This window comes from Cololabis saira, chromosome 12 (genome assembly GCF_033807715.1).
Source record: "Cololabis saira isolate AMF1-May2022 chromosome 12, fColSai1.1, whole genome shotgun sequence".
Lineage (NCBI taxonomy): Eukaryota > Metazoa > Chordata > Actinopteri > Beloniformes > Belonidae > Cololabis > Cololabis saira.
The window spans coordinates 37,694,154-37,709,588 of NC_084598.1; the positions used below are offsets into that span (position 1 = coordinate 37,694,154).

A 15,435-nucleotide genomic window follows, 5' to 3' on the forward strand; every position below is an offset into this window, starting at 1 on the left:
GTGTTTCCTGTCAGGGGTATTGAGGAATAAAAAAGTATTTTGAAGGCTGTTTTTACTCCTCAGATCTCAAAATGCGGTAACCGCAATGACCACACCTCCCTCCTTAAACAAACATAGGGCATTTATCAATGACATCTCAGTAGCCAGTAAGAAACCTCCCTCAAGGGCCCCCATGTCGTCATTCCCATGATCACGGATCATCCACCTGTACACAGTGTCAAAAAAAAAAAAAAACTACACACAGTGTCGTGTGCACAGAATTTAACGTTCATTCTGGAAGTTTTAAATGGAGCCGATTCAGCTCAGCCGAAGGTAAAGAAAAACATTTGGAATAAAAAACAAAATTTCATAATGTTTTCGTTGGTGTCAGTTTATTATAACATAACGGTGATGAATGCTGGTTTGAGGGGCCCCCTAGAAATCTTTGCCTAGGGCCCCAACAGACCCTAGAATCGCCTCTGCGCACCAGCTCCGGGTGCGCGCTCTCCTCCTCCGGGGCACAGCCGTCCCCGACGCAGGACCTTCCCCGGGGCTTGGCTCCGATCCTCAGCGGCAGCCTGCACTCTATCCCCCGGCAGTCCCGGGTGTCGTTTGCGGGCTGGATGGGCATGGGGATGCGTCTCCCCGAGCCGGAGCAGTGCGCGCCGGAGCATCCTCCAGCGCCGGCAGCGCTGGAGGAGCTCGCAATCCGCGGCTGCGCGTCCTGCTGCTGCGCGTCCTGCTGCTGCGCCCCGGCGGGGTGCGCCCATCTCCCCTGGGTGCTGCCCCGGGGTGCTGCCCATGGTGCCCGGGGTCTGGAGGCTCTGCTGCCCGGGCTCGGGTCTCCGGAGCCCCCGCCGAAGCAGCGCGTCCCCCGGCACGTCTCCGCCGCAGCCCAGGAGAGCAGCAGCGACAGTACCGGTGTCAGTAAAACCATTTTACGTCTCATATGTTGACCTGCAGATTAGGAAAAACAGATTTATAGCTCCGAATGGAAACCACAAAGACATCCTTGCAACATTTTGCCGCTGCATCCTTTAGAATAAAGCCTGAATTATGGTCCGCGTTAAATCGACGCAGAGCGTACCCTACGCCGTAGGCTCTGCGTTGGTGTAACGCGGAACCATAAATCAGCCTGGAAGTTACACGTGTCATTTGTTGATGTTTTTTCCAGGATTCTGATTGGCTGTCATGATGCTCTCAGCGTAAAACAACTCTTTATTTCTCAGAATGAAGGGAAAAACATGAACATTGATGTGCAGGAAATTAACCCACTAATGTTGTGTTTCTGCCTTAAGAAATGTTACAGATATCCTTGTGAAAATCGCCGTTAACGTCAAAACGGACAGTAATTAGAATACTTCCGTGTCTCCGATCCTCCGTTATCCAATGGGGGACTGATGCGCCCAGCTGCTGGAAGCGACGCGGCCGGTCCTCACTTATCCAATGGGATTGATGCTGTGAGCGGCTTGAAGCAACGCCGCCGGGTTACATTAGAATCTGTTGAGAGCCCGCTGCGTCGGTGCATGACGCTGAGGGCGACCTTGTGCGTCAGAAACTGACGCCTAAGGGCCCTGACCAAGCGTCGGTTTTTGACGCGCTGGGAGTGAGACTGTGTTGGATTGAGCTTCTTTTTTTGGTAAGCAATAATGATGAAAATAACACAGACAATAGATTGTCTTTCCACTAGAACCACTAAAGGTAAATTTTTTCCCCAGTCAAATGCATGTAACTCTGTTATCCCGTTTTTAACAAAACGGGAAAAAAAACTTCTACAATGTTTAAATTATTTATAACTGATATAATCTCAATTGTGAATAGGGATGTTTTGTCGCATAGGCCGTCAGCACAAGCAGCCGTTAAAAGAGGACCATCCCAGAGGGTTTTCATAGAGATCCCCTCTGAAATATATAGAAAAGATGCTCAATGCTCATATGGGTCAGACCAGCACACTGCAGCCTTTCAGGCCCATGACACTTTGGTTAAAGGTTAGATTAAGCCTAATGATTACATTGAAGTGATATAATTCAGCAATATAGGCCTACAATGATTTAAAATGTAAAACTTTGTTATATTGCTGCATATCACATGTCCAATACGTCGTCCCACGCGCCTCGTCTGTTTAGGGTTTTTTCGGTGGTACCACCGGGCCTGAAAAAAATTCTAGGGGAAACACTGTGTATAATATAAAAATCTCTATTAACAAAAAGGAGGAGAATGGGTGTGTGGATGGGTGAAAGTCGGCTGAGGAGCTGAGGTGAGAGTGCTTGTGAATGTTCTTGATTTTTTCATTGAAAAATGACATAATGGAGTTGCAGAAGAAAGTTGTGTAGAAATGAGAAGGGAGAGAGTCCTGGGGTTGGGTGATATTGTTGAGTAGGGAGAAGAGTAACTTGGAGTTTCCTTTATTGGCAGTGATTATGCCGGAGTAGTAGTGGGTTTTGGTGCTGACAATGTCGTCCATATAGCATAATATGTGAATGTCCTTGTGAATGGTGAAACCAGTTTTTCCTATGGAGGCGTTCCAGTTGCCGACCTTTGGCTTTCATGAGATGGAGATCAGGGGTGAACCAAGGGGCAGGGAGACAGAAAAAGAAACGGATCTGGTTTTTAACGGAGGAAGGGAATTCAGAATATTATGGAGTCCAGTGTTGTAATGAGAGACCAGATCATCAGGGATGGATAGATTGTGGATGTCAGGGAGGCAGGAGGAGTGGATACATAAAGTGAGAGTGGTGGGGTTAACATTTTTTATATTCCGGCATGAAATTGGGCGTGGTTATTTTTAGAGATGGAGAGAGTGAGTTTCACTGTTCACAGAGGCGGCAGGCTGGTGTGGGCTTGTTTATAGCCCCTCAGCTCAGTCGCCATGTGTTGGAGTTCACCCCGGTGAACGAGAGGGTCGCTTCCCTGCGCCTTCGGATCGGGAAAAGGTCTCTCACTGTTGTTTGTGCCTACGGGCCGAACAGCAGTGCGGAGTACCCGGCCTTCTTGGAGTCCCTGGGAGGAGTACTGGATAGTGCTCCAACTGGGGACTCCATTGTTCAACTGGGGGACTTCAACGCTCACGTGGGCAATGACAGTGATACCTGGAGAGGCGTGATTGGGAGGAACGGCCTCCCCGATCTGAACCCGAGCGGTGTTGTTGGAGTTCTGTGCCAGTCACGGTTTGTCCATAACGAACACCATGTTCAAACATAAGGGTGTCCATCAGTGCACGTGGCACCAGGACACCCTAGGCCGGAGGTCAATGATCGACTTTGTTGTTGTTTCATCTGCCATATCGGCCATATGTCTTGGACACTCGGGTGAAGAGAGGGGCTGAGCTGTCAACCGATCACCACCTGGTGGTGAGTTGGATGCGCTGGCGGAGCAGGAGGTTGGACAGACCGGGCAGACCCAAACGGATTGTGAGGGTCTGTTGGGAACATCTGGCTGAGCCCTCTGTCAGGAACATCTTCAACTCTCCCCTCCGAGAGAGCTTCTCTCGGAGGGGAGACATTGAGTCCGAGTGGACCATGTTCTCTGCCTCCATTGTCGACGCGGCGCCTCGAAGTTGTGGACGCAAGGTCTCCGGTGCCTGTCGTGGCGGCAATTCTAGAACCCGGTGGTGGACACCGGAAGTACAGGATGCCGTAAGACTAAAGAAGGAGTCCTACCAGGCTATGTTGGCCTGTGGGACTCCTGACGCAGTAGATGGGTATCGGCAGGCCAAGCGAGCCACGGCTCAGGGCAGTCCTGGAGGCAAAAACTCGGGTCTGGGAGGAGTTCGGGGAGGCCATGGAGGAAGACTTTCGGTCGACCTCGAGGAAATTCTGGCGGACCATTCGGCACCTTAGAAGGGGGAAGCAGTACTCTGCCAGCACCGTTTACGGTGCGGGTGGAGAGCTGTTGACCTCGACTGGGGACATCGTCGGACGGTAGAAGGAATACTTCGAGGATCTCCTCAACCCGACTGACATGCCTTCCACTGAGGAAGCAGAGGGCGGGGACTCTGGGACATGCTCATCCATCACCCAAGCCAAGGTCACTGAGGTAGTTCGTAAGCTCCTCAGTGCCAGGGCACCGGGGGTGGATGAGATTCGCCCTGAGTACCTCAATTCTCTGGATGTCGTAGGGCTGTCTTGGTTGACATGCCCCTGTGATATTGCATGGAGGAAGGGGACAGTGCCGCTGGGGTGGCAAACCGGGGTGGTGGTCCCTCTTTTTAAAAAGGGGGACTGGAGAGTGTGTTCCAACTATAGGGGGGATCACACTTCTCAGCCTCACCGGGAAAGTCTACGCCAGGGTACTGGAGAGGAGAATACGGCCGATAGTTGAACCTCGGATTCAGGAGGAACAATGCAGTTTTCGTCCCGGTCGTGGGACACTGGACCAGCTCTATACCCTCCGCAGGGTGCTCGAGGGTTCATGGGAATTTGCCCAACCAGTCTACATGTGTTTTGTGGATCTGGAGAAGGCATTTGACCGTGTCCCTCGTGCCATTCTGCGGGGGGGTGCTCAGTGAATATGGAGTCCGGGGGCCTCTATTAAGGGCTGTCCGGTCTCTGTATGATCAGAGCAGGAGTTTGGTTCGCATTGCCGGCAGTAGATCAGACTTGTTCCCGGTGCATGTTGGACTCCAGCAGGGCTGGCCTTTGTCAACGGTCCTGTTCATAATTTTTATGGACAGGATTTCTAGGCGCAGCCAGGGGCCGGAGGGGATCTGGTTTGGGAACCACAGGATTTCATCTCTGCTTTTTGCGGATGATGTTGTCCTGTTGGCTTCATCGGACCGGGACCTTCAGCATGTGCTGGGGCGGTTTGAGGCCGAGTGCAACGCGGCTTGTTCACGAGTGAGGGAACGATGGAGCGTGAGATTGACAAACGGATCGGTGCAGCGTCCGCAGTTATGCGGTCGATGTACTGGACCGTCGTGGTGAAGAGGGAGCTGAGTCGAAAGGCGAAGCTCTCGATCAACCGGTCAATCTACACACCTACCCTCACTTATGGTCATGAACTTTGGGTAGTGACCGAAAGGACAAGATCGCGGATACAAGCGGCCGAGATGAGTTTCCTCCGCAGGGTGGCTGGATGCTCCCTTAGAGATAGGGTGAAGAGTTTGGTCACCCGGGAGGAGCTCGGAGTCCAGCCACTGCTCCTTCACATTGAGAGGAGTCAGCTGAGGTGGCTTGGGCATCTGTACCAGATGCCTCCTGGACGCCTCCCTAGGGAGGTGTTCCAGGCATGTCCCTCTGGGAGGAGACCCCGGGGAAGACCCAGGACACGTTGGAGAGACTATGTCTCTCGGCTGGCCTGGGAACGCCTCGGACTCCCCTCTGGACGAGCTGGAGGAAGTGTTTGGGGTGAAGGAAGTCTGGGCATCTCTGCTGAGGCTGCTGGCCCCGCGACCCGGGAACAGATAAGCGGAAGAAGATGGATGAATGCATGGCTAGAGTTTCACTGTAAATGAAAGGAGAAAGTGGTCAGTTATTGGAAGTTCATCAGCTGTAAGGTCGGAGGGAGTGACATCAGAGCAGCAGATTAAATCGAGAATATGTCCCTTGGAGTGCGTGGGAAAAGTAGTATATTGCTGACATCCAAAACTCTAAACAGGAGGTGAAGTCTTTGGTGAGAGGCAGATTAGTATTGTCCATGTGGATATTGAAATCGCCCAGTATTATTATGTTTGGTGAGAGAGATGATAAATGGGTGAGGAAGGCAGCAAATTCACTTAAAAATGGATTATTCGGTTTGGGGGGGCGAGAGACAGTGGCAATGATGGTCGGAGTGGGACCAGACAGCTCGCACACAGTGGACTCAAACGAGCTGGGCACCGGCACAGACACCGGCGAGACCTCCTCCCCAGCCAGAGCCACGGAGTTGACAGATGTAAACAAACCCACTAGGAGTGGATTCATTCAGCTGGGAGAAGTTGTTGAGCTGTTGCCATGTCTCTGTTAAACAAATAAAGTCTAGCTTACGGTCGATGATGAGGTCTTGGATGAGATGTCCCTTGCTTGTCAGTGACCGGATGTTGAGTAGAGCGAAGTTGAGTGAGGTGTTGTCACAGCTGGTGGTAGTGTTAGCTGACCGAGCTAGGCGGGCTAACACACTGTGGTCGACAGCCCAGCTGGTGGAGCGTGGAGAGCGACGCAAGCTGGACCAGATGGACTTTATTGCTGCAGAGCTGTCATGGTGGAAATGCCGGCGGGACCCTCGGTGGATATATCTCCGTCGGGACTGAAAGGCGATGTCCAGGTGAAGGTAGAGAGCCTCAGGCGCAGGTCCAGGCAGGTGATACCGCAGCCGGAGCAGGTCAGTGGCCGGGTATTGCAGCAGACCCGTCACTGGCAGGTGAACAGGCAGTAGAAAGAGCCAGGCACAGACAAGCAGGATGTATGTCCTACAGGGCCACATTGTGGATGCAGACTTGGACACTCTCCTTTTCTTGTTCGTATTTTAAGAACCGACACCAGAACTTAAATTAGTTGGATGAAACGGACATGAAGAAACGGCTCCTCGTTCCGCTTTATTGTCAAGCGTATTATATACTGACGGATTAAGTCCAATATACACGTGTATTGAGTCCTACACACTGTGGATGTCTGCGATCACCTCTCTCATAAGTATTACAATGTGAACAATATAAACTTATATTTAAAACATGAAGCATCACGATCTGATTCCTCTGCTGCAGACATAACGAGGGCCGAAGAACATAACCTCCTATCTGAAAATTTCACTTTTTGGCGAAAACCCAAAAAACTGTAGAATGCTATTTTGTTTTAAGGATATATGGGTGGAAATAACGTACAGACAGGCTGATTAGGTGCAGCCCACCTTGTAATGTCATCTAAAGTGAAAAACACCAGTCAGACAATTTTGCAGATAGGAGGTTATGTTCTTCGGCCCTCGATAAAGACAAATTGTACCAACGGGATTATTAAGGTGCAAACGTGGGAAATAAAGAGCAAAGTTGCTGTAACTCGGAGTGTTGCATCTGCAGGAGGAGAGACCGGTCTCGGTCTCTCCTCCTGCAGAGGAGAAACACTTTCTGGACGCCTGCAGTACCTGCAACTGACTCAATATCAGACTCTGAAAGTTGCCTAAACATTCAATAACAACTTTATTCATCATTGCTGAGTCACATCAGTTCTACCAACCAACCTTTCCGTGACATCTTAGTTTTACTTTTAAAAGACAACTTTACAGAACTGGTTTTTCACTGCAAAGTGTATTTTTTTTTTTTTAAGATTTTTTTTAGGCTCTAGTGGCCCTTTATTCAAGTTGCAGATATGAAAGGGGTAGAGAGAGAGATCGGGGATGACACGCAGCAAAGGTGCGCAGGCCGGGATTCGAACCTGCGACCGCTGCAGGAGGACTGTAGCCTCAGTATATGAGCCACTGCTTAACCCACTGCGCCACTGAGCGGCCCACAAAGTGTATTTTAATGTTTTTCTGTCCAGACACAGTTATTGGATGTTTTAGGATCTGGCTTTTATCTCCAGTAGTCGTCCGATACGGTCGTCAAGGTGACAGATGTCCGACCTGTCAGCAGCTCCAGCTGAAAGCATCAGGTCTGAACCAGAGCAGCTGGTCCAGTTCAGGGCAGAGATCCAGAAGATCCTCTTTACCTTTGTACCTAAACCAGCTGATGGTCCAGTCTTAGTCCTGGACCAGCAGATCGGTGTGATCTGATGCATCAGCAGGTTCCTCTAACGGAGCCAAAGCTGCCATCGGGATTTGCGGGTTCCACTGTTGAGCTCCTGCCTTTAGTTGTATGTTCAGATTATGTGGTTGATTGTGAGATTGTTGCAGCTCCACCCGTGTGTAACTTATCTGGTGATGTGGGGACTGTCGTGTCCTTCACGTGGTCGTGAACTTATTTTTGACGGTACGTTTCCTCATATTCTGCACTTCACTGCATCACCAGTGAGTGTCGCCAATGGACAAAACTTCAGAAAAGTCCGTACGCCAGACATGATTTGTGCGTGAAAAACCGCAACTTTCTACGTTCATAAAACAAGAAGTGTGTCTGAGATTCACCCGTGTGGGTTTTTAATTCAGAAATGTCCTTTAATTAAGCAGCTCATTAGTTGTTCAAGCAAAGACTTTTAAAGTGCAAGCGATACAGAACCAGCTGATGTTTAGTTTCACACAGACTTCAGAATTTGTTGAATTAGTCTGATGAATATACAGAATTCAATCATTCTTATCTTTAACTAAAAGTAAGAGAGTAAAGTAAAAGTAAGTTTTAACAGAATTATTAGGTGTTTGCAAGTTAAGTCAAATTATAAAGGACACATTACTAAAAATAAAGTATTTAAATATCTCATCCTTCTGCTCTCAGAAAATATAATTTTAACTCATTTTAACATAAAAATATCATTATGATAAAAACCTCAGGAGTCCTGCATAAATGATATAAAACTGGACACATGATATGAAAGTCCAGCTGTTCTCCACAGATCCATTCTGGTGTTGATAATTGTTGCTAGATCAGCTTCTGATCTCTAAACTGCTGCTTTGAACAATATTTTAACATGAACACTAATCAAAAAGATTGGTGTGTATGTTGGTATTTTCATCTTAATCTAGTGTCAGACTTCGACCAGAGAACCTCAGGATGTTCAGTAAAGGTGAACATGTCAGAGGAACAACCAGGAACCGACATCATGGATGTAACAAAACTGTAAAACCTGTTTTATAAAGTCCAGATACAGTGGTGACCCACATGGACCTGATGACAAAGTTGATATTTGAATAAACACATCTCTGATGAGACTTCAACATGTTTTACTTTTTGTTCAGGTTGGAGGACTGCAGGATGTCAGAGATCAGCTGTTCTTCTCTGGTCTCAGCTCTGAAGTCCAACCCCTCCCATCTGAAACATCTGGACCTGAGTGGGAACCAGCTGCAGGATTCAGCAGTGAAACATCTGTGTGGTTTCCTGGACAGTCCAGACTGCAGACTGGAGACTCTGAGGTCAGACATGTTTTAGTCGTGTGTTCAGATGAATGTGATGTGAAAGTTGTGTTGACACTAACCTGCAGACATCAGGCTGATCTCCTGCTGATCCACACTGACCATCTGACTGCTCTGGTTTCTTCTTCTCTGCTTTAGTCCTCCAACAGTTTGTTTCTCCCTAAACTTCCTCTCCTGATTTATTACATGAAAACTAAACATCTGAATGTGTCAGACAGGAACAACTGAAGAACAAGAGATGTGTCTGAACTTGGAATAAAACATCTGAACAAACAAGAATTAACTGGGAAATAAGAAAAATACATATTAACCAACATTTAAATAGGTAACACTAGAAATTTGATTTTTATAAGTAGTATTCTATTCAGAAAAATGTCAATTATGTCTTGATCTTAAGGTCTTTTAAGAAACCAACTGAATATAAAGTTCCCAGATTGATCCAGGATTACATATTGTATTCCAGACCTCCAAAGTCATCTCCAGCTGCTTTTCTCTGCTGCTTTTTCAATTTTTTTCCATGGTTAAATTAGTTTCATCGCTGATCATCTTGATGTAGTTTTTCTGGGACAGTTGGGAGTTTTGTTGCATGAAAGTAGAAAGAAGAAGTCCCGGATGTGTGAGAAAGGCTTGACATATCCTCCTGAGTTCATCCTGGATGATTCCGCTGCAGGAAGACGATCCAGGATGAGAAGGTGCAGCTATGTCAAGCCAGGTTGAACTAATCCTGGTACGTGCACGTTGACGTCTTCCTTAAGCAGACCGTGAGGTCGGTCCCAGATGTCCTGATTCAGAAATGGAGGACGAGTGTTGTTGATGTTTCACCAAGTGAACAACAGCTTCTAATGGAAACGTACGAGGAGCTTAAACAGCTGATACGTTCAAAAATGTCCTCCAGACGCTGTTAATAAACTCAGAGGGTCTGACAGACAATAGTGGACAGACTGAATGTGTAGTAGTCCAACATATGAGCTGCAGAGCTCATTTACTGAATAACTTCTTACTGTGGCTGAAATCAGTCAAACCAACGTTGGCTTCCTTTGACTACCGTTAAATTTAATTTCAACAAATACAAGTTTACCAAATATAGACCTGGACAGGACAGGACTGGACAAATTAGTCCTGGACAGGTTGGACTGACGGGTGGCGCCTCAAAGTGATCATCCTGACAAGAAGTGTGTCTGAGATTCACCCGTGTGGGTTTTTAATTCAGAAATGTCCTTTAATTAATAAGAAAAAAGAGCAGTAAGGATAATAAATCATGCTGGGTATCTCGATCACACCAATCCTCTATTTCTTAAATTACAGACTTTGAAATTTGTGGACCTAAGGAAAATTAGAACAGCAATAATAATGTTCAAAGCAAGAAATAATGCACTGCCTGAAAACATTCAAAAAATGTTTCAAGCTAAATAAGGATAATATAGTCTAAGAGGAAAATTACATTTTAAACAACCATGTGTACGCACTACTCTTAAAACCATGTGCATATCAGTCTGTGGGGTAACTTTGTAGAATGGTCTAGATGATGAAATCAAACATAGCACTAACTCTATACAGTTTAAAAACACATACAAGAAAGCAATTCTTGACAAGTATAAAAACGGGGACCTCTAAAGAAAGTAATTTACTTTACATATGTATTTCTTTGATTATTATTTTGTTCATTGTGGATGGATTATATATGATATAAATATAACTGCCAGCATTCAAGGCTGTTCGTGGATCATTGTAGAGGTGACTGGGAGATTGGGCTCTTGAATTTAGGATATTGTAGGAGACCGGTTCAATTATGATTATAATTACTGATATTGCTTATTGGTTGTTTGTGTTGTATTTATTTATTTTTTGTTATTTTGTCTTTTTCCTTTTCTTTTCTTTTCTTCTCTTTCTTTTCTTTTAATTTTATTTAATTTTTATAGGAAAGTTATATATGATATGATATTGTGAGGAAGGGACAGGACTAAATAAGCGTTCTGCTTCCTCCTGTTCCCTCTCGAACACATTGTTTTGCTGTGTGTTTTATTTTTGAATGAGACTGTTAAATTGTTTAGCTTTTTTTAATATTTTGATGCTTTTAATTTGATTGGGTTTTGTTGTGTTCGAGACAAAGCCAATAAAATAAAATAAAAAAAAATTAAGCAGCTCATTAGTTGTTCAAGCAAAGACTTTTCAAGTGCAAGCAATACAGAACCACCTGATGTTTAGTTTCACACAGACTTCAGAATTTGTTGAATTAGTCTGATGAATATACAGAATTCAATCATTCTTATCTTTAACTAAAAGTAAGAGAGTAAAGTAAAAGTAAGTTTTAACAGAATTATTAGGTGTTTGCAAGTTAAGTAAAATTATAAATGACACATTACTAAAAATAAAGTATTTTAATATCTTATCCTTCTGCTCTCAGAAAACATCATTTTAACTCTTTTTAACATAAAAAGATCATTATGATAAAAACCTCAGGAATCCTGCATAAATGATATAAAACTGGACACATGATATGAAAGTCCAGCTGTTCTCCACAGATCCATTCTGATGTTAATAATTGTTGCTAGATCAGCTTCTGATCTCTAAACTGCTGCTTTGAACAATATTTTAACATGAACACTAATCAAAAAGATTGGTGTGTATGTTAGTGTTTTCATCTTAATCTAGTGTCAGACTTCGACCAGAGAACCTCAGGATGTTCAGTAAAGGTGAACATGTCAGAGGAACAACCAGGAACCGACATCATGGATGTAACAAAACTGTAAAACCTGTTTTATAAATTCCAGATACAGTGGTGACCCACATGGACCTGATGACAAAGTTGATATTTGAAGAAACACATCTCTGATGAGACTTCAACATGTTTTACTTTCTGTTCAGGTTGGAGAACTGCGGTCTGTCAGAGATCAGCTGTTCTTCTCTGGGCTCAGCTCTGAAGTCCAACCCCTCCCATCTGAAACATCTGGACCTGAGTTACAATGGGAAACTGCAGGATTCAGGAGTGAAACATCTGCGTGGTTTCCTGGAGAGTCCAGACTGCAGACTGGAGACTCTGAGGTCAGTTCACAGATTTAAAAGATTGGAGAAACTTTGAAAGGTCCGTCCAGACAGATTCTCCAGAAACACAGAGATGACACTAAGGAGTGTGTTCAGTCGGAGACGTCTTCAGGTTTTCTGTCAAACAGTCGGCTGCAGGAGATCGTTCCTGAACACATTTGGGAACTTCTAGAAAGACTCTTTCTAGAGACTCTTCCTGCTCCAACTGTATCAGTTCCCTTTGGAGGTTAATTTAGTATACTTAATTTAATTAAACATGTCCAGAAGTATTATTTCTTTCCTTTCTCCTGGAAGAGATGTTTGGTTGTATTTGAAGTGAAACTCTAAAATTTGGAGGTGACCTTTAGGCCCAATCTCACTTCTCCCCGTACTTTTCTTCACTCGCCCTTCTTTTCTTCCCTGTGCCCTAAAAAAGAAGGGGGAGATTTTAGGGCACTTGAAATCTAGGGCACTTGGCCCAGGTGCCTGTCCCAATTCTCCTACTCCCCCTCGTTTTCATCCATACCCTGATCAGGAAGCTGAGAGCCAAAAGCTGTTTTAATTTCAGCTGTAGCGCTGTTGATATGGCACTTTATTAAGTTTTAATATTTTTTCAGGCGTAAAAGTAACCGTTAAGATCCCCAACCTGGGCTCAGTTTATCCAAATAACGCCTGTTAAGAAATTTGCTCCGAAGATTTCGGGATTTCTGCCTGACTGCCGGCTCCGGAGCTGATTATGGTTCTGCGTTAAATCAACGCAGAGCCTACGGCCTAGGGTACGGCGTACGGCGCACGTCGCCGCGTAACCTACGCCGTAGGCTCTGCATTGGTGTAACGCGGAACCATAAAACAGCTCCGCTATCTTCACTTCAGCTTTATCTGAAAGTGTGTAAATTACCCAGATAACAGCTTTGTGGTTTCTGAAAACTATTATATCAGAAACATCTAAAACAAATCTGATAAATCCCAGGATTATTTCTCTCTATTTCCCACAAAAAAAATGCTTGCTCCCTTGGTCACAATCTGAGACGAGTCTGCCTGTTTGCCCTCGGTCGGCGAGTCAAATCGACGCAGAGCCTACGGCGTAGGTTACGTAGCCTACGGCGTAACCTAACAGCCTTTACTCCGGCGCGATTTTCGCGAACAACAGACAAAAAAGTGATTATGTACATTCACTGAGTGAATATTATGAAAGTAAAATATATATTTCTCGCTAGAAATGTAATCAAAACGCATTTTTATGCAGAAACTAACTCAAAATATTGATTTTATTCACAAAAAAATAAAAAAATGTCCGCCATGTTTTTTTTTTGGATTCAGTCCGCAAATGACGACGAAAAGCATTCTGGGACATTTTTAGAACCCCTCGCTTGCGAAGTCAGCATGTGAAATATTTTGATGTGAAGGGGCTATTTTCAGCCCCTCGCCCTCGTTATGCCCACTCCCCCTAGGTGAAAAGAGGAATTGGGACACCCCTACCTTCACGGGAACGCGCAAAAGGAGTATTGGGGCGCACCCTTAAACTACAGTCTGTGATTAAAAGTCATCAACATGTTTCTTCATGTAGCGCTCCCCTTGGTAATCTTAGCAATAAGGGCAGGGCTTTTGGGTTCTTATATTGACTATACTTAACCCTGATTAACTCAGTTTTAATGTTAGTTTTGAATCTCTCTTTTTTTAGATTACACACATGAACAGACTTAAACTTACCTATGAATTCAATTTAAACTCAAGTTTTTAATAAAGATTTTACACCCCTCGGGTATCTATATCTCTGAAATAAACAAACCTCTCTCTTAAGGTAAGTAAGTAAACACACCACAAGAATTTTAAGAAAATCAATTCTCAATTATTTAATTGAAAAGTTCTTAATGGAATGGAAAATTAAATAAAAATATGAAAGTTCTTAGGATTTTATCTTAGGATCATCTTAGGATCATCTTAGGATGATGTTGGATTTCTCCAACATCATCCATTCTGACTCCTCCAACCCAAAGGCTCTCTTCTCCACAATCAACAAACTTCTCAAACCCAGTGACAACATCTCCAACTCCTTCCCAGTCTCTAAGTGCAACGACTTCCTCTCATTTTTTCAATCCAAAATCCAGACCATCTACAGTAACCTGACCACCTCCTCCACCTCCCCACCTGTTTACCCCCCCTCCACCTCTCAGCCCCTGTCTCACTTCTCTCCCATGTCTTCAGCGTCTCTTTCAACTGTCATGATGGGCATGAAAACTTCTTCCAATGCTCTGGACCCCATCCCATCCACATTTATAAAAAACTGTCTCCCAGCCATCTCCCCACTCATCATCAACATCGTCAACTCCTCCTTCAGCTCTGGCTCAGTCCCGGACACCCTCAAACTGGCAGCTGTCACCCCCATCCTCAAAAAACCTGGACTCAACCCTGATACCATGAACAACTTCCGGCCCATTTCCAACCTCCCTTTCCTGTCAAAAATTCTGGAACGTGCCGTCGCCACTCAGCTCAACACCCACCTCACCTCCAATGATCTGTTTGAAACATTTCAGTCTGGTTTCCGCTCACGTCACAGCACAGAAACAGCCCTCATCAAAGTCACCAATGATCTTCTTCTCTCCTCCGACTCCGGCAACCTCAGCATTCTCCTTCTCCTGGACCTCACAGCAGCCTTCGACACCATCAGCCACACCATCCTCCTTTCCCGCCTGGAATCATCTCTCAATATCACCGGATCCGCCCTCTCCTGGTTAAAATCCTATCTCACCAACAGACATCAATTCATCAGCATCAACAACTGCTCCTCCTCCACTGCCCCTCTGTCACAAGGCGTCCCCCAGGGTTCGGTGCTTGGTCCTCTACTCTTCATCCTCTACATGCTCCCCCTTGGCAACATCATCCACCGCCACCGCCTCCACTTCCACTGCTACGCTGACGACGTTCAACTGTACATCTCCACCAAATCCCTCATCTCTGCAACCCACTCTACCTTGACCAACTGCCTCGCTGAAATCAAGTCATGGATGCACTCGAACTTCCTCCAACTCAACTACAACAAATCGGACATGCTCATCATCGGCCCAAAATCCCTCACCAAAACCGCTCACAACTTCACCCTCACCATGGACAACTCCATTCTGTCTCCCTCCACTCACATCCGCAACCTCGGAGTTATCCTGGACAATAACCTCTCCTTCCAACACCATGTCAACCACATCACAAGAACTGCTTTCTTCCACCTCAAAAATATTGCCCGTCTCCGTCCATCACTCTCCTTCTCTACCGCTGAAACCTTGATCCACGCCTTCATCACCTCAAGACTCGACTACTGCAACAGCATCCTCTACGGTTCAACTTCCAAGGTCCTCAATAAGCTCCAATATATTCAAAACTCTGCCGCCCGCCTGCTCACCCACACCCGCTCCAGAGACCACATCACCCCAGTCCTCCAGAAGCTCCACTGGCTCCCCATCCCTCAACGGATCC

The 15,435-nt window shown here is 45.7% G+C and overlaps 1 protein-coding gene across 1 annotated transcript in view; it reads left to right on the plus strand.

The window, feature by feature from the left end:
• LOC133457447 (NACHT, LRR and PYD domains-containing protein 14-like) overlaps positions 1–15,435 on the plus strand; it is a 74,155-nt gene that overhangs the window by 33,352 nt on the left and 25,368 nt on the right. Inside the window, exons 9-10 of the mRNA XM_061736742.1 lie at positions 8,773–8,946; positions 11,812–11,988. Coding sequence (XP_061592726.1) covers positions 8,773–8,946; positions 11,812–11,988 — 351 coding nt within the window. The remainder of the gene's footprint in view (positions 1–8,772; positions 8,947–11,811; positions 11,989–15,435) is intronic.